The sequence below is a fragment of the Pteropus alecto genome, unplaced genomic scaffold (genome assembly GCF_000325575.1).
Source record: "Pteropus alecto unplaced genomic scaffold, ASM32557v1 scaffold86, whole genome shotgun sequence".
In the NCBI taxonomy this organism is placed as follows: Eukaryota; Metazoa; Chordata; class Mammalia; order Chiroptera; family Pteropodidae; genus Pteropus; species Pteropus alecto.
The window spans coordinates 26,813,202-26,837,829 of record NW_006442109.1 but is presented as its reverse complement, the minus strand read 5'-3'; the positions used below and the strand labels follow the sequence as shown (position 1 = coordinate 26,837,829).

The following is a 24,628-nucleotide window of genomic DNA, read 5'->3' as shown; positions in this document are numbered from 1 at the left end:
TTTCAGTATAGTTTCCTCATTATGTTCAAGTACTGTTCTTAATTACTATATTTACATTAGAATTTAAGACCTGGAAGGGACATTAGATGTTATCTAGGAATAGAACAAAAGTCTGAAAGAGTAATCTATATACCAAAATTTTAACAATGGTTATCTCTAAGTAGAGTAATTATTTTTATTTGCATTTTGTGTTTTTCCTATTTTTAATATATTTATATAAAACATTATAAGACTAATTCTCACAGTGAATATTCAAATACCGATTCTTGTCAGTAAAGATGATATTACTGTATTAACAGTTTTACTAAAAGAAAAGAATTTTTTTTTAGTGTAATCCTTTTAATTTAACAATGGAGTTATAGACCAAGAGAGATAAGTAATATTTAAAATCCATTTAAGCACAATACATCATAGAATGTAAAGCCATTTTCTCATAAATATTTCTTTAGGTGAATAATAAAAAACTAGTAAAGAATTTCTTTTCTGTGTGAAAATCTTAGTTTATAATAGTAATTTTATTTCATAACAAATGTATGGGTCAAAAGAGACAAATTTCCAGTTATAAAATGAGTAAGTCATGGACATATAATATACAGCATGGTGACTATAGTTAATAATACTGTACTGCATATTTGAAAGTAGCTAGGAGAGAGGATATTGAAAGTTCTCATTATGAGGAAAAATTTTTTAGTTGTATGGTGATGGATGTTAACTGAACTTATTTGTTGTGACAGTTATTTTGCAACATATGCAAATATTGGATCATTATGTTGTATCCCTAACATAATGTTATGTCAGTTATACCTCAATTTTTTTAAAAAGGAAGCCAGAAGTAAAAGAAACCTTTCTGTGGAAAAGTATTAAGGGCTGAGAATTTCATGTATTTTGTATCTCAAGTGACATGATTTTCTTATTTATAAAAGGGAAAGGATAATAGCTTGGCCTTAGGAAAACCCTCAAGGTATGAAGAAAGAGTTTTAATTATTTTTTTACTTAAATTTAATGGTTTCTGGAGGTTTTTTGGAAATAAATTTTTAATGGGATAGAAGGTAGAAATTGTTCAGAAGATATCTGTGTGAAGTTGGGACTTATTAACTATGGTATCTGTGTTAAGGTATCTAGTTTCCAAAATAAGCACATGGTTCCCCTTAAAATATTTGAGAGTACCACAGAGCAAGATAACTCTTTTGAGTAGTTCTTATATAGAAAAATGGAAACGATAATATGTAATAACAGTAAAAGTTTGCATTTATTTAGTGCTTACTTTAGTGCTTACATTGTTCTAAAGGCTGTACATGTATTTACATGCTTAACCGTAACCCTATGAGTTTAAGGTACTTTTAAAATCTCTATTTCACAGCTGAGGAAACTGAGGTAAGGTTACTTACCCAAAGAGCCAGTCTTTGAACCTAGAAAGTTCCCAAGTCTGTGTTCTTAACCACTACACTATAAGTATAGCTGTTTAAAGGAAGAGAAATCAACTGTAATTGAAAAAAAAATTTTGTTTTTAAAGAGAAATCATTCTAAGCCCTTTCTCCAAGTTTAAGCCCCCATTAAGTTATATATTTTACATGAATATTCTCCCTAAAATAGTGGGCCCTGAACCTTACTTTTCTATACTACTACCACAAGTTTGGAGAAACCAGTAGAACCACAAATAGTACCAACCTTACTTCAGTGTCTCTATGTGATGAGAAGTGTAAATAAGTCAACTCTGGGTTACTTGAGGTTTTCCTAAGTAACTACTAGCATTAGTGAAAACATATGTTTGAATGGTTTCCAGCAGTTGAAATGTCCCTCTTCTCACTGATTCAACAGTTTCTGAGACCTGTATTTGAAATCAATATTTATTTCATTGATTTGAACTCTTATCTTAAATTGAAGTCACAGATTTTTTTTTGTTGTTATGAGTCTATGTGGGGTTTAGAGGACATGATATATAATAGAAAGAACTACAGGACTATCAAAAGCAAACAAGCCAAAAATTCTCAGCGAAAAGTTCCTTTAGGAAAATACGGGGCATCCATTATTTTTGGACCTTAAACAGTCATCATGAAATCTCCAGTGACAATAGTTGATCCTAGCAGTTTTCAAGAAGGGTTTGTCGATAATGTTTCTAATATTGAGGAAGTCCATCCCTTAAGATTTATCTTGTTGATTTTATTTTTTAAAAATAGACTTTATTAGTTAGAGCAATTTTAGGTTCCCAACAAAGCTGAGCACAAAGTACAGGGAGATCGCATATATACCTTCTGCTCTCCAGCTATCAACATCTCACACTAGAGTGGTCCATTTATTACAATCCACGAACCTACATTGATTGATGCATCATTATCACCCAATATCCATAGTTTACATTAGGGTTCATTCTTGATTTTGTACATTCTATGGGTTGGACAAATGTATAATAACATGTATACAAGATTGTAGTATCATATAGAATAGTTTCACAGCCCTATAAATCCTCTGTGTTCCATCTATCACCGATCTTTTTACTCTCTCCATAGTTTGTTTTCCAGAATGTCATATAGTAGGGATCATACAGTATATAGCTTTTTCAAATTGGCTTCTTTCACCTAGTAATATGCATTTAAGTTTCCTCGATATTTTTTCATGGCTTGATAGATCATTTCTTTTTAGCACTGAATATTCCAGTGTCTGGATGTACCACCACCTATTTATCCATTCACCTAATGAAGGATGTCTTGGCAGCTTCCCATTATGGCAATTGGAATAAAGCTGCTATAAACATTTGTCTACAAGTTTTTGTGTGGACATAAGTTTTCAACTCCTTTGAATAAATACAAAGGAGTGTGATTGCTCAGATTGTATAGTAACACTGTATCTAGTTTTGTAAAAACTGCTAATCTCTCTTTCAAAATGACTGTTCCATTCCCACAAGCAATGCATGAGAGTTCTTGTTGCTCCACATCTACATCAGTATTTGGTAGTGTCAGTGTGTTGGATTTTGGTCATTCTAATGAGTGTGTGGTGGTATCTCCTTGTTTTAATTTGCATCTTCAGTGATATATGATGTTGAACATCTTTTCATATGCTTATTTACTATGAATATATCTTCTTTGGTGACACGTCTGTCCAGATCTTTCATGCATGTTTTAATCAGGTTAATTATTTTCCTTGTTGCATTTTAAGAATTCTTTGTGTATTTTGGATAGTATTCTTTTATCAGATGTCTTTTGCAAATATTTTCTCTCAGTCTGTAGCTTGTCTTTTCATTCTTTTGAGAACTTTTTAAAAAATTCTGATTCCTAGATTCAGTTGCCCTGAGGCAATGTATATTGGTAGATCTTTTTGTTTTGGCTTGAGATGTCGGGAGTCTCCACACAACAGCTTCCAGTGGTCTGTCCCATATCTAGTACTTAAAAATGCTGGAAGTGCTATATTACACATAGTTAATTTGTGTATTCAATGCTTTCAGCTACTTTTACTCCAGAAAAAAAGTCACACTGCTTATCTCTCCTCCTGAACTGGACTCTCTAGCTTTAGATTGCCTTTCGGTGACTTATTTTAGCTTTACAACTAGTCTTGGTATTTACATTGAGCTATTTGCATTTCCTTCATTATATTATCGTGGCGAGAGTGGACCCTGGTGTCCTCTGGCCCTGTTGTACTCTATCTAGGGCTGTGCTTTTCCCTGGAACTTATGATGAGCTAAGCCTCACAGTTCTTGAAAAACGGTAGCTTCATCTTAACATTTCCACCCGTTCCAGGGTTGAAGCCTATTGGTTTTGCCTATTGACATGTTTTACTCTTGAGTAAAAATGGTATCTTCAAAGGTGTTTTTCATAAAACCTCTGGGTGATTATTTGAATTTGGATAAAGACATGGACAAAGTAACATTCTGTTGTTTTCCTTTACAATCTGCTGAGCTCACTCTGCTGAGCTGTGTGTGAGCAGTGAGAAGAAATAACATTTGGATAGATGTGGCCTTGCTCTGTTCTTACTTCCTGTTGGAGCAATAGAAAGGTAGAACATCTTCTAACTAGTAAGTGGATGGCAGCCAACTCAAGTGGTCTGACGAAGAGCAATGACCCCTCCTCTTCAGTCCCTGGGAATTTAACCCAGACAAATGTCAGGAGTCAAAGAAAACCCTGCCAGATTTTCAGCTTTGCTAACATAGACGTGAGCGAATGGAGAGAGAGAAATACAGAGCTGGGAGGGAGATTGGGCAGGTGGGTGGGAATGATTCAAGACCCCCATCTTTCACTATTCCCCAGGTTCTTTTGGCCCTGTGTCTGAATATTGGAAGCCTTAAAAAAAAAACAAAAAAAAAACAAAAGCAAAACAAAACATAAATAGTTCACTGGCCAAGAAGCATAGCTGCAGCTGCTAAAACATAGAACCTGGTAATGTGGGTTTGAATCAGCAACTCCTATCTTTGTCCCTGTTGCCCCTAGTTATGTGTATTAGCTCACTTAATCTTTATAACAAACCTGTGATATAGATATATCTATAAAATATCTACTTAAAAGTTTAAGTAACTTGTTCAAGATCACCCAGCTATGAAAGGTAACAGCTGCATTCCAATTTGGAAACTTATCAGGTAGTTCACAGAATTGAACTGAAAGTTGAAAAATAAGTAGGACACCATGGGATCTTACCTAGCAGAGAAGCCAGGTGAAACCTAATTTGGTCACCACCCTTGACACTTGTACCACTGTATGCTCAAGATGCACTGCTATTGGACTCGATGCTACCCAGTGAGAATTTACCAGTCATTTTGTTTTTATGTCATTCTTTCCAAATCCAAGTGGGAGCACCTACTTGGTGGGCCTTATTTCACAGGTTAGTGTTCTAGCTGCCAGGAGGTGGAGAGGAGTATCTGGCTTGTCTGGCTTCTGTCATGGAGGGTTGGACCCTGCTTCTACCAAGACTGACACAATCAGAGATTCCCCCCAAATAGGGAGAGTATTTGGATACTGAGAAACAATAATACAAAGGATAGATGTCCACCATATAGCCATGGGATGCAGATGTCCATGTGGCATTCTATTGAGGACTGGTCGAACTGGGAAACTTTGCCTTCCCTATGAGCCAGACTGTTTTTTTCCAGAGACCAGGGTCTGCCTAACAGAGTCCAACAGGACTTTCTGGCATTACACAGAATACTGTATAGGGGTTTTCACATGAGGACCTCTGGCTGTTTCTGATTCACTAAAACTGGCTACCACAGAGATGAGTGACCAACAGAACCAGTCAGCTGTTAGGATCAATCTGAGGAGGAAGCATATAGAAAAGAGACCCATAGGGAAAACACTTCCCTAACTTTTGGGCTTAACATCCTCACTGTGGTGTCTTGAGACTGAATTTGTAAATGTTCTGGGCAATATTTCATTGTAGCTTTGTCTGATTAACTGTACAAAACACTTTCTTGGAATGAGAAGGAAAAAGAATGTGCATGGTCTTTCTTCACTATTTGCTTGCATGTGTTTGCCCTTTGCCTTAAAATTAGGGACCATATCAATTTTGTACCATATCAATTTTAGCACCTAGCATTGTACCCAGCATACAGTTAGCACTTTAAAAAGTATCTGAATGACCGAATGAATGAATGAATTTTTCTTAGTAATCTTTTTTCTGAAACTGAGCTGATTTTTGTGAAATGGTGGGGAACTTATAGTCATATATGCTTGAAACATTTTGTAATATTTTTAGATTAAAAAATAATTCTAAATTTGCTGTGGGAAGAAGGACCACAGTGACATGCTCTCTACTTTTGTTGTTACAGATATTCCAGGATCTGGGGACTGAGGTACTGTCTGGAGCTGCCAAAGGCTATAACATATGCCTTTTTGCCTATGGGCAGACAGGCTCCGGGAAGACGTACACCATGCTGGGGACTCCAGTGAGTATTGGTATTGGAATGAGATATCTTCCTAATGCCACAGCAAGCCTGAATCTTGCATTGTCCTTGCCACTGGGAGAATGTGAGTTTCATAGTCACCTTTTAACAAGATTTAATGGGCCCTCTTCTATATTAAGAATGGATTTCTCAGCACTTTAATTGAAAGGTAAACTTTGAAAATTAGCCCCATTTATTAATGCTGATAAACCTTAGAATTTTATGACTCCCTTTGATGAAGCAGACCTTTTGTCAGTCCTTCTGAATTTCTCATATCATTTACTAAATCTTAAGTGCTGGCTAGGGCTTTGCAAATATGAGGATATGTGTCTTAGACCTGAGTATTAGAAAGAAGCAGGAAATCTAGCCACTGTGATGGGAGCTTTCAAAAGTGCGTGGGACTTATGAGAGCCTTCTTTTTTTTTTTTTTATTATCATGGACATTACAAGGGTAGAATTCCCTAAGAATACCTCTTTGTTTTAGATTTAGAAGTCCCTTAGTGCGATGATCTCGAGGGGCAGGGATATCACTTTAAATTAAAATGTCTTATTGCTTAGCATTTTTTCCCATTTATCTAATTGCCTGGTCTTACGGTGATTGCTTACTATGTCCATATTAATGTGATTTTATATATTTGAAATTAAAAGAAGAAAATGCCATTAAACCAGAGGTATAAAGCTTTTAACCTGAGTATAAGTTAGCACGGGATCCAAGATGAAAGGAGAAGCCACTTCTCCCTAAAATTTTTTTTTTTTTTTTTAATCACCCATATGCTCTAGTCCTCCTGTGTGTTTAGGGATAGGAGATAGGTTCTGGGAGGGACCACAGTTGTAAAACTGGTTAATCCAAGAAAGGTGTAACCTTCTTTGCACAAAAGCAGGTATCTGGGTTTGCTAGCCTCTTCTGTCTTCCTTCTTGTGGAGGTGATCTCCCTCTAAACTGGTACATTCCTCCCATGACTGTCTCCTGAGAGCACTGGCAAATCAAGTCTTCTGCATACTGCTGGTGAAACTCCCTAAAGTGAAGAGGCTAGCACAAGGAGCCCATGTGCCTATTCCCGTGCTAAGGATGGTTCGTGGGTGTTGGGGGAGAGCATCACTGTGAGTGAACAGTAATGCTTTCCTTTTTTCTGTTCTCCAGGCCTCTGTTGGGCTGACGCCACGGATATGTGAGGTATAGACTCTCTTTTGACTGGATTCTGTCAAAGTAGGTTTCCTTTGTACACTCCCTTCAATAAAATTCCAACCCTCTGGTTTGTTCAGGGTCTTTTCCTCAGGGAGGAAGACTATGCCCCACTGCCTTCTTCCTGTAGGATAAAAGTAAGGTAAGAACCTCTTAGGCTCTGGAGCCTAAAATGTTCCTATTTTCACTCCAAATTCTAGCATATTCAGCTGTCCTCCAGAGGAATGGAGAAAAGTCACAGCAGAAATATCTTGCAGTACAGGGAGATGAGAAACATACTTAGGTTTTTGGGTTGTAGGAAACTTAAGTTTTTATCCTCAGGCTTAACAAGCAGGTATCTCTTTTGTACCAGCTTGCCCTAGCTGTCAGTTTCCTTTCCTTTACTCTCTGTACAGTTTTATACTAACTTTTAGGATTTTTTTTTCCAGACACCCACTGTGGTGTTCTCCAGGTTAGTCATTCCCAAACTCTAGTTTCCAGACTAGTACTGGCTACTCCAAGATGAAGTTTTAACCAGACTATAATGGAAAAGTTGGCAGAAGGTTACCAATTACCCTTAATTCTCTGTATTCTTTTTTTTTTTTTTTGGTGTTCAATGTCCTTTTTTTTTTTTAAAAAATTGAGATTTAATTCTTATACCTTAAAATTCATGCTTTTAAAGTATACAGTTTAGTGATGCCTCCTGATGGTTACAAGGTTGTCCAGCCATCATCGCTATCTAATTCAAGAACATTTTTATCACCCACATGAAATCTGGGAACCCTTGTTCTAAGAGACATGTGGGATTCCTGTGTCTAAATATGAGAAGGTTAAGGAGAAATAATTTATAAGAAGAGTGTGCATAGAGTTCAGCTTTGAGCTGGAGCCTTTTTTTCTGACTGCTGGCTGCACAGGCAAGCATTTATGCTCTGGTCAGGAAGACCTTTTTGTGTGAAGCCTGCTTTCTTGTTTATCAAAGTTTCTACTGATTTTAATAAAGAACTGTAGCTGTTATTATTTTTAAAAAGAATAAAATGCCAATAGATAGCTATTAGATAGAGCATGACTTAAACAGAATCCCAGTGTATAAAACAGATAAAATGAAAATTGTCCTACTTAAATTTGGGGTGGAGACTAGAATCCTTATCACATAGCATCCTTGCGCAGTGTTGGCTCTTGAGATGCCTTCACAGAATAAGAGAGCTCAAAGATCTTGTTTGAAAACTACTTTAACAAACAAGCTTGTAGACTTTGTGTTGTAGTGGTCTGATCAAGGCACAGGTTTGTGGCAGCATACCCTAAAATCATACTGAAATAGCCTCTTGAAGGTTAAACTTGAATCAACACTGACATTGTAAACCTAAAATTGTAAAGTGCTGATAACCAGTGCCAAAAACCCTATTGTACACTTGTAGAAAGGGACTTAAGGGGGAACCCTGGCGTGATCAAGGTCTTAGACTATCAGAAATGGAACTGGAACAAGTTTTAGGACCTTCTGATTCTTAGTTTGGTGTTTTTCCCACTTACTTCAAAATCTAATTTTGAAAAGACATCACCATTTTTCAAAATCTAACTATGTGCCTTTTTCTGCATGTCTCTAGTTTTTTGGAAATCTATAATGAGCGAGTGAGAGATCTGTTGAAGCAATCTGTTCAAAAAAAGTCCTATAGCCTGCGGGTCAGAGAGCACCCAGAAATGGGGCCCTATGTACAAGGTGAGCCACTGTGGTCCTGGATGCTTGAGACCAGGTCGGAGCTGGGGAAACTCTCCTAATGGTCACTAATTTATTCATAAATGTGTAATGGATACTTACTCTGTGCCAGCTACTGAACTAGACACTGGCTATGTACTGATAAATAGAAAAGACAGTTCTGCTCTCACAAGCAAGCTTACAGTCTTATGGAGGTGAGTCAGGACAAGCACTTAATTACAAGCTGTGATAAAAGCTAATAAAAAAATAGATTCAGTGATGGAAAAGGACATTGGGCATTGTAGGTGACCTGTTTGCATGGGGCAGTCAGGAAAAGCTTACTCTGAGGGGGTAACATTTTAAGCTGAACCTTGAGGTGATACAGGAGCCAGAAGAATGGTGTAGTAAGGGGAAGAGTGATTCAAGTAGAGGGAGTTGGAGCCTTGAAAGAAGAGCTTAGTGGTTTCAAGGAGGTCAGTTTGTCTAAAGCATGGTGAATGAGGGGGCAAGTGACATGGAAAAAGGTTGGGTCTGTGGTGCCAAATCCAGCAGGTCTTGGACTGATTCCCAGTCCAGTTAGGTTCATTTTTGGGGTACTTTCTCTTCCATTAGTGGCAACAGGGAGATGGGGAGATGTCAGACATGGGGCAGCGTCTAAGCTGCTTCCTCATCAAGCATGATGTTTGGTGTTTGGTTTGGTATTATCTGTCTTATTCCATTAGTCTAGGTCTTGCTATTAAGTTGGGTTCTTTTGTGGAGGAAGTTTTTGCCCTTTCAGGCCACTCATAAGAAGTAACCTATAAATTTTATGCTCTTATTCTCTTAGCAATATGCTAATTTAAATCCTGACAAAGAGAGGGACATGACAGATCAAGAACTGATCTCTTTTCTGATCAGGGCATGGCTAGTGGCTGACTCAGTAGGTGTGCCAGTCACTGATTCTGCTACCCAAGTTATTCCCCAAACATTCCATCATAAATGGCAGCCTAGAAACAACAGAAATACCATTTATGTTGCTGAGAGCCAGTTGGATGCTGGCCTTATCTCTAGGCTTCCATCTTCTCCCAATATATGGCCTGGAATTCTTTTGCTATCTGGTTATTCCTCTGTGTCTGCACATGGATTTCTTTTGTATTTCATCCAGCTTTTTATGTTGTTGTTTTGGGACCTTCTTCTTTTTTTTTTTTAATTTTTAAATTTTTTCCACTTTTAAGATGTAAGTTTAAAGTGTACAGCATAATGGTTTGACTTACATATATCGTGAAATGATTACCACAATAAGTTTAGTTAATACCCATCATCTCATATAGATACAAAATAAGAAGCAAAAAAAAATATTTTCCTCGTGATGAGAACTCTTAGAATTTAATTTCTTAACTTTCATATGTATCATAGGGCAGAGTTAACTGTAGTCATCATGTTATTCATTACATCCCTAGTACTTAATTATCTTATAACCTTTTGACCACTTTTCTCCAATCCCCCCATCTCCCCCACCTCTGGTAACTGCACCTTTGATCTCTTTCTATGAGGTTTTTTTTTTTTTTCAGATTCCACATTGTAAGTGAGATCATATGGTATTTGTCTTTCTCTGACTTATTTTCACTTAGCATAATGCCCTCAAGGTCCATCCATGTTGTTGCAAATGGCAGAATTTCCTTGTTTTTTATTTTTAATGGCTGGATAATATTTCATTTTGTATAGATACCACAACTTCTTTATCCATTCAACCATGATGGACACTTAGGTTGTTTCCATGTCTTGGCTATTGTCAATAATGCTGCTATGAACATGGGGACACAGATATCTTTTGGAGTAAATGTTTTCATTTCCTTTGGATATATTCCCATATCCAGCTTTTTCTAATAGTATTTAGTAGAAGGTTTGGCTTATAATATCTAATTTGCTTTTACCAAAAGCAGAATGTCTCCGTCCTTGGTTAAATTTTTAAAACTCTGTATTATAGAGAATTTTGAACATATACAAAAGTAGACTGCCATAATGAATCTCTATGTACCCGCTACCCATTACAATAACCATTAACTCTTTGCCAGTCCTGCTGTATATACATTCCTGTCCACTCTCCCCATCTTATATTTTTTGAAGCAAATTCCAGATGTCACATCATCTATAAATAATTTAGTATGTAGCCCTAAAAGATAAGGAATATTTTTTAAAAAAATAACCACAAATCTAGTATCATATCAAAATAATAATAATTCCTTAATACAAAAAACATTAGTTAATGTTCAAATTACTTTGCTAATTTTTAGTGTAATTGTATTCAGTAATCAGTCTGTGAACTTACTTGCTCCTGAGTCTCTAATATAGAGATTCTCTAGCATGGTTATAAAGGACCTTTTCAATTTGGTCAGTAACCAGTTACAAAAATTTACTTCCATGTCTTTAAGCAACTCTTCACCTATTGAAATCCTGCTTGTTCTACGGTGGCCAAATTCAAGTCTCATTTCCTCCATGGAACCTGCTCTGATTACTCCTCTGATCTCTTTAGCATTTATTATCTGTTCTACTCCTGTGGCACTTGGCCCAATTGTCTTATATAGTATAACTTCTCATGATCATAAACTGTGGGAAGATATGGATATGTATACTGTATATTTTCTATGCCAAACTGAGTCTGTCATTTTGCGGGGAGATAGCATCTGTATACTTTAGGAATTTAGTGAGGGCCAAATGAAATAATATATAAAGAAATTTTTTTAACCTACATAGCAAAATTGCAAGGAATTATTGTTATTGTTTTTGTTGTTGTTATTATAACTACTAGGTGAATTGTAGACTATAGTCTCTGAGGGAAGAGACCTGTGTTCTCAGAACCTATCATAATGCCTGATAGTAGGCTCCCAATAAATATTTGTTGATTGTTATCTAAATGAATGTAGCAAGTTCCCCCATGTCTATTAGATGATATGAAGTAGGAATGATAAAGTTAAAGACCTATAGGAAAACTTTACCAAAAATTTTATTTAATATCTTTTTCTCCCTCACAAATCTGATAGGTTTGTCTCAACATGTAGTTACCAACTATGAGCAAGTGATTCAACTCTTGGAGGAGGGAATAGCAAACAGGTAACAGGTTTGTTTGTTCCTGTCATTCTTTTCAGCCTCATTGTTCTTCCTGTGTTCTCATTCCCCGTTAGACTATATGATGATTATAACAATACTTCTCTTTGCATCTCTCCACATTCACAATCAGGAGGTCTTTCTCAGAATAGTAATGTACCTAGGATAAGGTTCAGTGACTCAGATTTATTGTTCTTCTCACTAATAATGAAGCTTGAATTTGTTTTGGATATAATAATACTAGGCAGTAAGCCCAGAGGTTTACTCAGTGCTTTGTCTTACAGTACACAACTTCTGCTATTTCAATCAAAGAATAGATTCTTGCATGCGTTGTTCTCTCCTTGGGCTTAATAGAGATAAGGATTGATACAGTGTAAAATGTTTCAGAAAACCATTTTCTTTTAGTTTTGCATACTTGTAAAGATTACCAAAAAGAGTGTTTGAATCTGCTATGAAAAATCTAAGTGCTGTTGACTCTCCTAAATGCTATTGTAAATTGTGATAAATTTACTTATGTTAATTACTATGAAATACCTAGAATGTTATTAGTATATACCTGAACAGATATCAAGGGAAGTTTAATGACTTCTATTTACGCTATTAATATCAGGTGCAAGTTAATAGACCTAAAGGAAAAAAATTTTTAATTGAACCTTCTGTTCCTTGGGTGTCATGGAACTCCTGGAGGTACTTGCTTCTGCTCTCCTGGATACCCTGAGTTCCTTGACTTTTAAAGTGTCAGGCTTCACCTTTCTTTTTTATCCTTAAATCATGAGAGCAGCTTGTAGATTTTGACTCTCTTCTTCAATTCTCTAGCTCCTCTGAGAACAGAAGTCACTAGGTGGTCTTAAACTGAACATGATTGACTTAGATTTAGATAAAGGGAAGCCTCTCCTGACTTAACAGTGGAATAAATTTCTAAGGGAGACTATGAATTCCATCTGGCTTAAGCATGACATTGATTAATTCAAGATCTCATTTCAAAGGACTTTCTAACACTATAAGATTAATATTCTCTATTTAATCACAACTTTTCCTGTCTTTGAGGCTTCTACTCCAGCAAGCTCTCTACCTCCACTTATTTAATGGGTCTGTCTTGGGGATATTCTTCCAGGTTGATGACTCTTCAGTATTCCCCTTTTCAACTCTGATTTTTGCTTCTATTGCTTAAAAAAAGTTCTAATGTAGTTTAGTGTGACGATACACTCCCATTCGTTCTCAGATAACAGTACCTAAAGTGCTGCTGCTGCCCTCATTGGACTACTTTCCTAACTGTACTGGAATAACTATGGATGTTTTATGATTCTCATCTGTGAACCTCAGCACTAACATTTCTTGTGTTCCCCATGTATCCTTATGGATTCACCATGCATAAACAATCCTTGTCCTGTCTTGCCTTGTACACACAGAATCACAGCAGCCACCCATGTTCATGAGGCCAGCAGCAGATCTCATGCCGTCTTCACTATCCACTACACACAGGTTAGTTGCCTCTTATATTTGGTTAGTTCTTTCTTCCTCTCATTGTCCCTTCTGACCACCTTCTTGTCTTTTTTTTTTCCTACTTTTTTCTTTCTCTCTTACCCTTCCATTTATAGGCCCTCTGATAATGACCAAATATAAAGAGGACCTACATACAGTGTATTAAGCTATATACCTAGGAAGAGTAGAGGCATTTTAGAAAGACTAATCAAAATATCTTCTACTTATATTTTACTGTTAACATTTTAATGCATTTTGTATCTATATCTCAGTATGGGCATTTTAAATGAGAAGCAAGATTGAAATAAAAATAAGCATTAAAGTGAAAAAGTAGATTCATGTCTATTATGATAGAATGAAGAGGTCAACAAATCCTATCCCTAAAAAGCAACTATAAAGCTGGACAAAACTATCAAAAGCAACCACTTCTCTGTTCTAAAAATAGATCACAGGCATGTAATAAACTGAGAAGTATATATTCAGGAAAACTACTGAATTGCAGGTAAGAACAGCGCAGATGTATGGCGTATTGACTTAGGCTGCTCCCATCCTTACCTACACCCCAGTCTCTGTCAGTGAGGAGTTCAATCAGGGAAGGGAATGCTGTGAAAACTGGCAGCTCTGATGCTGCCACTGCCAGAGGTGTTGATTTGGAGAATCATCAGAGTGGTGATCTCAGTGGCAAGTGAACAAGAAGGGCAAGCAGTTCCATTAGCCTGAGATTGTAGGTCTGTTTCAGGCAAGAATGAACTGGAAGACTATCTGGGGATTTATGAAGTATTCTGGGAGATGCTATAGCCATAGAGGGCTTGATAAGATTCTCACATATCCTGAGAAATAGAAGCTGTGCACATGCATAGCAGAGACTAAGCAGGCTCAAGCCAGCCACGCAGCACTGACTGGCAGAATCTGCATACTTGTGCAGAAGAGACACAGAAGGGCCCTGTGGCTAATGGATGCTGGGATAAACTTAAAAACTACCTGAACTTTTATTGCATTCCTCAGCTCATACATAGATCCATCAACAGACAATAGAATTCTTATTGGCTCTATGTGTTTGACTACAATTTCTGATCAATCTTTGGCTTAACTCTAAGCTATGCAGATACAGGATGGCCCCTAAGAAGTCAAGTTTAAAATTAAAAACCAAGTAAGGGAAAAAACTGAGCAGAGACCTTTTTGGCTGCGTATTATGGGGGAGATAGATTTTGGCTGCATATTGTGGGGGAGATAGATTTAGTCAGGCAAATTACCAAACAAAACAACTACAATCACCCTCAATAGGAAAAAATCAGAATCCAGAATTGTTACAGTGTATTATCTAAAATATCTAGTATTCAGCCAAAAATTATTAGATAATGCAAAACAAACAAACTAGAAAATGTGACCCATGTTTAGGGGGCAAAAAAAGAATAGAAACTGACTCTTAGTGCTCTAGATGTTGGATTTAGCATACTGAGGCTTCAAAGCAGCTAATATAGATAGGTTTAAAAGAACTAAAGGAAACCATGTTTAAAGAATTAAAGGAAAACATGATGATAATGACTAGAGAGAATTTCAGTAAAATGATAGAAAATTTTTTTTTAATGGGAATTCTGGAATTGAAATGTACAACTGAAATGAAAATGTCACTAATGGAACTCAATAGCAGTTTTGAGATGGCAGAAGTGAACTTGAGGATAGACCAATAGAAATCATCCAATTCGAAGAAGAAAAGTAAAAAATTTGAAGAAAAATGAACAGAGCCACACAGACTGGTGGAACATCAAGTCTGCCAACATAAATATAATGGCAATTCCAAAAAGAAAGAGAATAGACATAAGAAACATTTGAAAAATAATGGTTGAAAAAAATCCCCAAATTTGTTGAAAATCATTAACCTACAGATCTAAGAAACTTAAGAATTCCAAGTAAAATAAACAAAAAGATACATACCTAGACATATCATAGTCAAACTGTTGAATGAGAAAGAAAAAATCTCAAAAACAGCTAGAGAAAAATGACTTATCATATACTGGAGAGTAATTACATGATTAATGGCTGACTTCTCAGAAACAATGGACCCCAGAAAACATAGTGCTGAAAGAAAATAAACTGTGAACCAAGATTTTTCTGTGCAGCAAAACTCTCTCAAAAATGAAGATTAAATAAGAACATTCCTAGATTGAAAAAAATATATGGAATTCATTGCTAGCAGCCCTATTTTACGAGAAAACTAAATGAAATATTTCAGACTAAAAGAAAGTGTATCAGAGAGTAATTTAAGTCTGTAGGAAGAAATGAAAAGTGCTCATAATGGTAAATATGTGGGTAAGCATAAAAGGCTATTTAAATATATTCCTTCTCATTTCTTCTAATGTCATTAAAAGAATAAAATTGTGTAAAACAAATAATAATGCCATGTTGTGCATCAAATATACATTATCATATATATGACAGTAATAACACAAAGGAGTGAGGAGCAAGAGATATATTGGAGTAAAGTTTCTATATTTTATAGGAATTAAGTTAGTATTATTTTAAAGTCAATCATGACAAGTTAAGATGCACATTGTGATCTATAGAGCGACCACTAAGAAAGTAGCTCAAAAATATAATTAAAAATTGGCAGAAATTAAAATGGTACAATAAATATACTTATTTAAGACAAACAAGGCAGTGAAAGGGAACAGGAACAAAACAATCATGAGAGAAAATAAGTAAACAGACATAATTCAGAACATACCACTAATTAAGTGTGAATGGATGAAGGTACAGATTATCAGACTGGATAAAAGCAAGACCTAACTATGTGCTGTCTATAAGAAACATTCCTTAGATTCAAAGATACAGATAGGTTGAAAATAAAAGAATGAGAAAAGATACACTGTGGAAATAGTAACCATAAGAGAGCTAGAGTGCTATATTGTTAGGCAAAAAAATATATTTTAAGACAAATACTAGAGACAGACATTTCATAATAAAAGGTTTATACATCAAGAAGATATAACAATTATAAAGTATATGCTCCCAACAGTAGAGCTCTAAATTCATAAAGGAAAAATTGACAGTTGAAAAGAGAAAGACAATTCAATGACAATAGCTGGGGATTTCAGTATCCCACTTTCAATAATTGGTAGAACAACTAGACAAAAATCAGCAAAGATATAGAAGATTTGAGCAATGTTATCAACTAATGTGACATGGCATTTAAAGGACACTCCACTTAACATTTACAGAATACTTGTTATTTTTAAAAGTAAGAACATTCTCCAGGATAAACCATATACTGCATAAAGCTAATCAGGATAGTGTGGCATTAATATTATGGTAAATAAACAGATCATTAGAACTGATTTTTAACAAAGTTGCAAAGGCAGGTCAGTGGAGAATGTCTAGTCTCCTCAACAAGTAGTGATAGAACAAATGGATATTCATATGTTTAAAAAAAACTAAAACAAAACTTTGATGAATATCTTACACTTAATCCAAAAATTAGCTCAAACCGAGTCATAGACATAAATGTAAAACCTTATTAAACTTGTAGAAAACAACATAGGAGAACCTTTGTGACATTGGATTAGGCAAAGTTTTTTTTTTGTTTTTTTTTTTAAGATAATTTAAAACTACTCTTTGAAAGATACTGTTATGAAAATAAAGCCACAGCTTGGGAGAATTTATTTGTAAAATATACATCTGATGAAGGACTTGTATCCAGAACACATAAAGAACTGTCTTAAACTCAATTATAAGGAAATAGCTCAAAACAATGGGCAAAAATATAAACTGACACTTTATTAAAGAAAATATACAGATTGCAATTAAACACTTGAAAAGATGCCTGACATCATTAATTATAAGGGAAATACACATTAAAACCAAATGAAATGCCTACTTTTTAAAATGGCTAATATTAAAAAGAATGATTATACTAAATAGTGCAAATGTATAGTGGCTGGAGTTCTCATACACTACATTACTGGTGAGAATGTAAAGTGGTACAACTTTGGATAAAAGTTGTCTTCCATCTTAAGTACTAGCTGTTCTACTCTTAGATACTTTCCCAAGAAAAAGTATATGTCCATAGAAAGACTTGTACACAAATATTCAGCTGTTCATATTTGTACTTGTGTTCATATTTTGTAATAAATGACAAAATTGATTTGTTGTTATTCAAAACTGCAAACAACCAGAATGTCCATCAAGAGGTTACTAGATATACAAATCATGGTATATTCTTACAATGGAATACTGTTCAGCAATAAAAATTAATAAACTATTTATACATGCCTCAACATGTACATATCTTAAAATAATTATGCATAGCGAAAGAAGCCAGACATTGTATGATTCCATTTGTATGAAATATCCTCAGAAGACATTTATAGAGATAGAAAGTTGATGATTGTTTGCCTGGGCCTGAGGATGGAAATGGAGATTGATGGCAGGCAGATTTGAAAGGAATTTGGGGAATGTTTTAAAACTGGATTTTGGTGATGGATGTACAAAATTAAAACAACAACAACAACAAAACAACAAAACCTCCCCCAAACCCCGTATTGAATTTTTTTAAAAAGAAAGAAAAGTAGTTTTGCTTTTGAGAGCTAGATGCTCCTAGAATAGGGCTTATAAAGGCAAGGTGCTTGCCCTCGCAAGGTAACATGCTGTGACTCAGATTAACAAGAGACGAACCTGCATCAGGAGCCCCCCACCTGCTGTGGATCTCTTTAGAGGAGTGAGAGTCAGAGCCTCCTGGAGGGAAGTTGAACATTTGCTTGGTAAATTGTTCTAAAATTCCTGGTGCACCTGAAAATTGTGTTCAGACAACTTTGTGAGGATTTGCCTACTCTAGAAGTCCTGCTCATAGTTTTAATGAAGTAAGGACCCACAGCTCACTGATTGGATCAGAGCACATTCAAATACAGATTTTTTGAGTGAGTTGGCTAAAAATCCAAAATATCACCTTGGTTAGGAGGGTGTCTAAGGGGAAAAAAAACCCACATTGTTCCAAATGACAAGCTAATTTAAATGTGTTTTCTTCCTTAGGCAATCCTGGAGAACAACCTCCCCTCTGAAATCGCTAGCAAGATCAACCTTGTGGACCTAGCAGGCAGGTAATTAGGATTTCAAAGCCAAAGGGAATTATTCCTTTGACAATGACCTTGTTCTTGCCCATTTTACAGAAAATAAACTTGTTCCAACCTTTTTCACATTTTAGTCATCCTGAGAAAATTACAAAAACAAAACAAAACAAAACACCCCAACACATTCTTTGAATGCTAGGTTAAGAAATTATAGTTTTCCAAAGGCCGAAAAGTTTTATGTCAGGTGTTCTCAATCTTAGTTGCCCAATAAAATCACCTGGGACCCAATGCTTAGCTGCATCTCAGACCAAATAAATCAGATTAATAGTGGGAGTCAGAGGGAGTGCAGGCATCAGTAGTTTTTAAATCTGCCGAGGTGATTTCAATGTATAGCCAAGATTGAAAACCACTACTCTAAGAAGAGGTAACTGAGTTAGCATATTGTTTTCCTTTGACTTAGTATTGATTTTATGTAGCTCTGTACATTACTAAAAAAAAAATACTTTAAAAAAAATTGTGATATTCGGGAGAAGATACTGCCTTTTAAGTATTAGAAGAAAGCATGAATTATAGTCACTTAACATATCCAGAAAGAAAGTCTTGAGGATAGTGCGGTCACACAAAAAAGTATAAGATGATATAAGGAAATTTTCTTATTTTAAAACTGCTAAAACTTAAAAAAATCATATCCATGAAGATATTTGCACACCAGTGTTCATAGCAGCATTATTCACAGTGGCCAGGAAATGGAAGCAACCAAAGTGTCTTACAATAGATGACTGGCTGAAGAAGCTGTAGTACATATATACAATGGAATATTACTCAGCCATAAGGAGATGAAATACAGCCATTTGTGACAACATGGATGGAACTTGAGATAATCATGCTAAGCGAAATAAGCCAGACAAAAAGTTGAAAATCACATGATATCACTTATAGGTGAGATATAAACCTAAAAGCAACAAAGGAGCAGGACAAACAAACAGATACTTATGGACATGGACTATAGACTAGTGGTCAGAGGGTAGGGGATGGGGGAGGAGGGGAGGTAGATGAAATAAAGGGGATCAAATATAGCGGGGTAGGGGTAGAATGAAGTGGGTAAAGGGGATCAAATATATGGTAGCTGAAGGAAACTGGACTTTGGGTGGTAAACACACAATAGAATATACAGATGTTAAATTACAATGTACACCTGAAAATTATATAATTGTATTAACCAATGTTACCTCAATAAACTTAATTAAAAAAAAAAAACTGCTAAATAATATGATACGACATTCCCTTAAAAAATAAGTGCTGTCTGGAAGAAACTATATCAGCCAATCAAAAGTGTAATTTTTAATGTTTCCATTTACATAAAAAAGGAATTTGAGACAGTTGATAGTTAATGACACAGACACCACAAAGCCATTAATATGTGAAATTAAACAATAAAAGTAGAGTGGAAGTGATTATGCCAAAAAACTATGCTAAAATCATTATTGTAAATGAGTATTACATTTAACTGGGAGTGCTCTGGCAGCCAAAATAAAAACACAAATGTAATGAATTATTTGATTTTTATTGCTTGAGGAGCAGAAGAATGCCAGTGAATTTACAAGATGGTAACATTTTTTTCCAGAACTGAATTATGTGGATCTCTTACATGATATACAACATAATGGATAGTGTCTTTGAACAGCATTATAAGGATAATATCATCTTGTTTGCTTTTGTTTTTGTTGTTTTTATTGTCTGTTTTAGTGAAAGAGCGGATCCCAGTTACTGTAAAGACCGGATTACTGAAGGAGCCAATATCAACAAGTCTCTTGTGACTCTAGGAATTGTCATCTCCACCTTAGGTATTTGGCTGATGGACTGAATCATCTGAGTGGGAGAGAGACTTTGGAAAATAACTCACGTATTTTCATTTTGTCAAAATGGGGTAGATAGTTATAGGTTTTTTTTTTTTATGTAGTTACCTTTTGGTTTGAGACATATTTTTTTTTTTTTTTGATATAGTTACCTTTTGGTTTGAGACATAAAATCGATATTTGTCTATTGTTTTAGAACACAACGTGACCATCATTCCAGCATTCTCATTTCAGAATGAAGGGAGACTAAAAAATTGTGTGGCTCAAATCCTCCAAGTCTAATTCAGGGCTCAAACTTAAAGCATCCTATCATATACAGAAAGGGATTAGGAAGTGTGATACTTAAGTTTGTGCTCCTCAACCATTGTTTTGTTTTAATGTATTTATTTCGGAATTCCTGTCTTCCACTTTTATTATATTTTGTCTTTTAAGCCCAGAACTCTCAAGTATTCAGCAGCTGCCAGAGCCTCAACAGTGTAAGCAGTGATGGTGGTGGCAGTGGAATGCCTAGCTTTCCTTCTGGGACCAGCAGTGGAGGGGCACCCTCGCGGAGGCAGTCTTACATCCCATACCGGGACTCTGTGTTGACCTGGCTGCTGAAGGATAGCCTTGGAGGCAACTCCCAAACCATCATGGTTGCCAGTGAGTGGGATGCTGGAGTTGGTTCTGTGTTGGGGCTAGTGCTTTGCCACAGGGAAAGGGACATGCCCAAGGGTCTCTCATACAGCATGGCTAAGAGCAGTAAGGCAAATGGTTATGGGCTGGGTCGGAGAGTCTGGTGCGTTTTTGAACTTTCTCCTTTTACCTCAGCTGTATCTCCTGCACACACTAGCTACAGTGAGACCATGAGCACATTGAGATATGCAGCCAACGCCAAGAACATCATCAACAAGCCTCGGGTAAATGAGGTGAGATCTTCATCCGAAGTTCTGGTCTGGTTTATTTTACACAAAGTTCTCCTTTATTCTCTCTCATAGATTTCTTTCTGTACTCACCCCAATGTATCAGACTTGTTCTCCAAATGATAAGGGAGTGAAATCCTTCCAGTAGTCATACCCTTCTCATATATTTACTGACTTCATTTATAACCTTTATGAATAATTAATTTTAGATGTTTCTCTAAATAGTATACCATTGCTACTCTAAGAAAGGTCGTTTAAAAGTTTCTGTCTTTACTGCTTTTATCTTGAGTTTATGTTGATGTACGCTTGTATTTCTTTTTCTATACAAATTCAGTGACTTTTCTGTTTTGGACTAAAAGAGGTATATAATGAATTCATTTGTTTTGAAAGCTGAATAATAGAAGATTTCAAAAATTCCTTTTGTGCTTTGTGATTTTAGTGACTAGTTCCAGGGCAGGGATCACAAACTGGTGACCAGATAGCTATAGCCCATCTGTGGACTGTTTCAAAAGTCTGTGTAATTAGGCAGGTACTAAGTTTAGTCACAGTACAGGAAGATTAGCACCTGCTACCTATACATGCCCTGTCATTTGTGTTACCTGTCTGACCTCCTGCTCTAAGGCAGTGATTCTCAAACTTTAGTGTGTATCAGAATCATCTGGAGGGTTTGTTAAACCACGACTGGGCCCCAGTCCTCAAGGGTTTCTCAATTTGTAGGTGTTGGTTGGGGGCAGAATTTGCATTTCTAACAAATTCTTAGGTGAAGTTGATGCTGATTCTGGGACCACACTTTGAGAAGACTGCCCCATTTCTTCCAAGCTAATAACATGTAGCATCTCAAAGCCCTTTGGGGCCTGATATCAATCAGTAGTGACTGAGGTCTCTGTGTTTCAGGATGCAAATATAAAGCTCATCAGAGAACTCAGGGAAGAGATTAGAAGACTGAAAGCCATGCTGCTGAGCTTCGAACTGGTAGGCCACTATTCAGAACTTGTCTATATTCAGGAGGCCCTTTTCTTCTGCATAGGATCTGAGCCCTGCTTTGTTTTGTGTTCTCAGTTAAGTGATGCTTGTAGAGCATGGGCAGGAGCAAAGATAGAACGGTTTGAATTGCTCTGATTACCTGTGTAGTTTCACATGGGATGGGCATCCTCTCACTATATCATCTCTGTTGTCCAAAGGGCATTTGCCTAAATGGCTTTTATTCTCTGTGTGGGCAGATACAGGGAATGGGGCCTTCTAGGAAAATTTCTTTGAATTCTTCTTCTCTATGCCAATTCGTGTCCAAATACTTATGCTTCTGATTTGTTTCTGATTTTAACGATAAAGTCTTTCCTTCCTTTATCTGCCTGCACCTTATCTTCCTTCACAAGATTAAGGGTGGGACCCACAAAGCAGATCTCTCTCTTTGTGCAGAGAAACTTCAGTTCATTGAATGAGGAAAAGGATGAAAATCTAAAAGAGCTGGTTCTGCAGAATGAATTGAAGGTGAGTGTGTTAGGTGGATTCAGTTGAGCTTTACATCATCCTGGGAGCAAGTCTGATTTCTTTCCATCATTTCTGGGCCAGGGCTGCTCCCTCATCAGGACAGAGAGGTTCTGTCTAGTTTAGAGACAATTTTTGCCTCCATTGAGCCTCGAGTGGGGCATTTGTTTGTCTGAAGGGCTGGTGACCAGCTCTCTGACTTTGTTTTGTTCTTTCGAAGATTCATGGTAACTCCCTTTGGATAGTGACAGTAGCTTAGAAAATAAAATTTATTTTCCAGTCAGTAAATCAACCAACCAATATGTATTCACTGAGCACCATATAGGTGCTCAGCATGATACTGCAGGAGATACAAAGAAGTCCCTGCCCCCAAGTGGCTTGCAGTCTAGTTGGAAACACATTTATAGAACTTTTAAGCGTAATAAACTACATGAGTTAGATGAAAGAGCTTAGGGAAGGAAGAAATCATGATGGCTCAGAATTTTCAGTGCAGGCATTACATTGCTAGAGCTGAAAGTCAGAAAACTTGAACTAGACCTTGAAGAATTGATAGTGTTTGTTGATAGGTGGAAGGGGTAAGGAATTTTGGGTGAGGTAGGGATAACAAGCAAAGCCATGGAACTATGGGAGGCCATGCGGAAGCATACAGTGTGAGAAAGATTGAGCAGGCTGGAACAGGTGCTCATGGTAGAGAGTAGTAGAGGTAAGGTTAGGGCCAGTTTAGGAGATTTAAACTTGACATAACAGGATTGATCGTAGCTTTCTGAACCAGGCTGATGATATAAAAAAAGAGTATAGTGGGGAAATTAAAATGACAGTTGTATATAGGAGGGGAAGACTGGAAGCAGAGAGACCAACCGGGAAAGAGACTGCTGTCATGACCCTGTGAGGGCAAAGACAAGGCATTTTGGGAGATTAGATTAAGTGGTGATTTCCAGAGACATTTAAAAGGAAGAAATAGCAGGCATTTAGTGACAGGTTAGATTTAGATCTTGCAACCAAATGTCCCAATTTCCAGTATGTGTTTGTGTGTGTGTGTGTGTGTGTGTGTAATTTTGCATCATTTTATCTGTTATTAAAGTATCCCGGGTATGTCAATATTTGTTGCCCAAACTAAACTCTAGGACTACATCACACATCCAGGAGTTTCTCAAAAATTCTATGTTGAACCATATGTTTTGATTTTTGGTTCAGAAAATAGCATCCTTTATATATAAGAGATGACGTAGAAGAGTCAAAATCATTCCAGACTTATTGGAATTTTTGCATTATACAGGCCAAAAGACCTGGACTTGAATCTGCCACTTGTTGGCCTTATGACCTTAGGCAGTGTAGGAGTCGATGATGAGAGCTCACCAGAGGAGAGGCGCCTCCAGGTTGCTGTGCCAGGTTGGCCAAACCGTAAGCCGGAATGACCTGCTGCTCGCCTCTGCCAGCTCCCAATTTAACTCAGCCCTATACGGGTAGCCTGTGGTTTTCAAACTTCAACTCAGTTACTATAACATTAAAAATGATGTTTGTTAGGTACATAAAATACTTGCACCTAAATTTGGCATACTTTCATTTTTCTTAAGTGTTTCGTTTGAGAGAAGTATTTAGCTGACTCCAGTTTCTTCTCCTGGGTTCCTCAGTTCTTCCAGTCCCAGGATAAGCTCCCTTCCTAGGTGTCAGTTTCCACCATAAGAAAAGGACTCTGCATTTAATATTGTTTGTTCATATTCCCAGGTAGTCTTAACTTAAGGCCTCTAAACCTTGCTATATTTATTTTTAAAATTCTGATCCTGATACCTGGTCTTTCAGACCAGTTTCATATAGTCTTTATTCTCCCTGGGGAGACTTCTCTTGGTGTTTTGTGGGTCTTTGAGCCATGTACACACTTATAATACAACTCGAGGTGCTGCACCTTGAGAAAGAAGTATTAGATCACAAAGGATTCCCAGTATGGATCACATAGAAGGAGGGTGGGAGAGGGTAATTATAGCTGTCTGACTAACATCCCAATCAATTTTTTAAAATAACATTTATGGATTTCTTTTTCTAA

General features: G+C 36.5%; 1 protein-coding gene across 1 annotated transcript in view; it reads left to right on the top strand.

The window, feature by feature from the left end:
• STARD9 (StAR related lipid transfer domain containing 9) overlaps positions 1–24,628 on the top strand; it is a 101,230-nt gene that overhangs the window by 43,711 nt on the left and 32,891 nt on the right. Inside the window, exons 4-15 of the mRNA XM_025038756.1 lie at positions 5,750–5,866; positions 7,005–7,037; positions 7,127–7,188; positions 8,627–8,739; positions 11,736–11,805; positions 13,209–13,281; positions 18,307–18,374; positions 20,091–20,188; positions 20,633–20,842; positions 21,011–21,108; positions 21,997–22,074; positions 22,519–22,590. Coding sequence (XP_024894524.1) covers positions 5,750–5,866; positions 7,005–7,037; positions 7,127–7,188; positions 8,627–8,739; positions 11,736–11,805; positions 13,209–13,281; positions 18,307–18,374; positions 20,091–20,188; positions 20,633–20,842; positions 21,011–21,108; positions 21,997–22,074; positions 22,519–22,590 — 1,092 coding nt within the window. The remainder of the gene's footprint in view (positions 1–5,749; positions 5,867–7,004; positions 7,038–7,126; positions 7,189–8,626; positions 8,740–11,735; positions 11,806–13,208; positions 13,282–18,306; positions 18,375–20,090; positions 20,189–20,632; positions 20,843–21,010; positions 21,109–21,996; positions 22,075–22,518; positions 22,591–24,628) is intronic.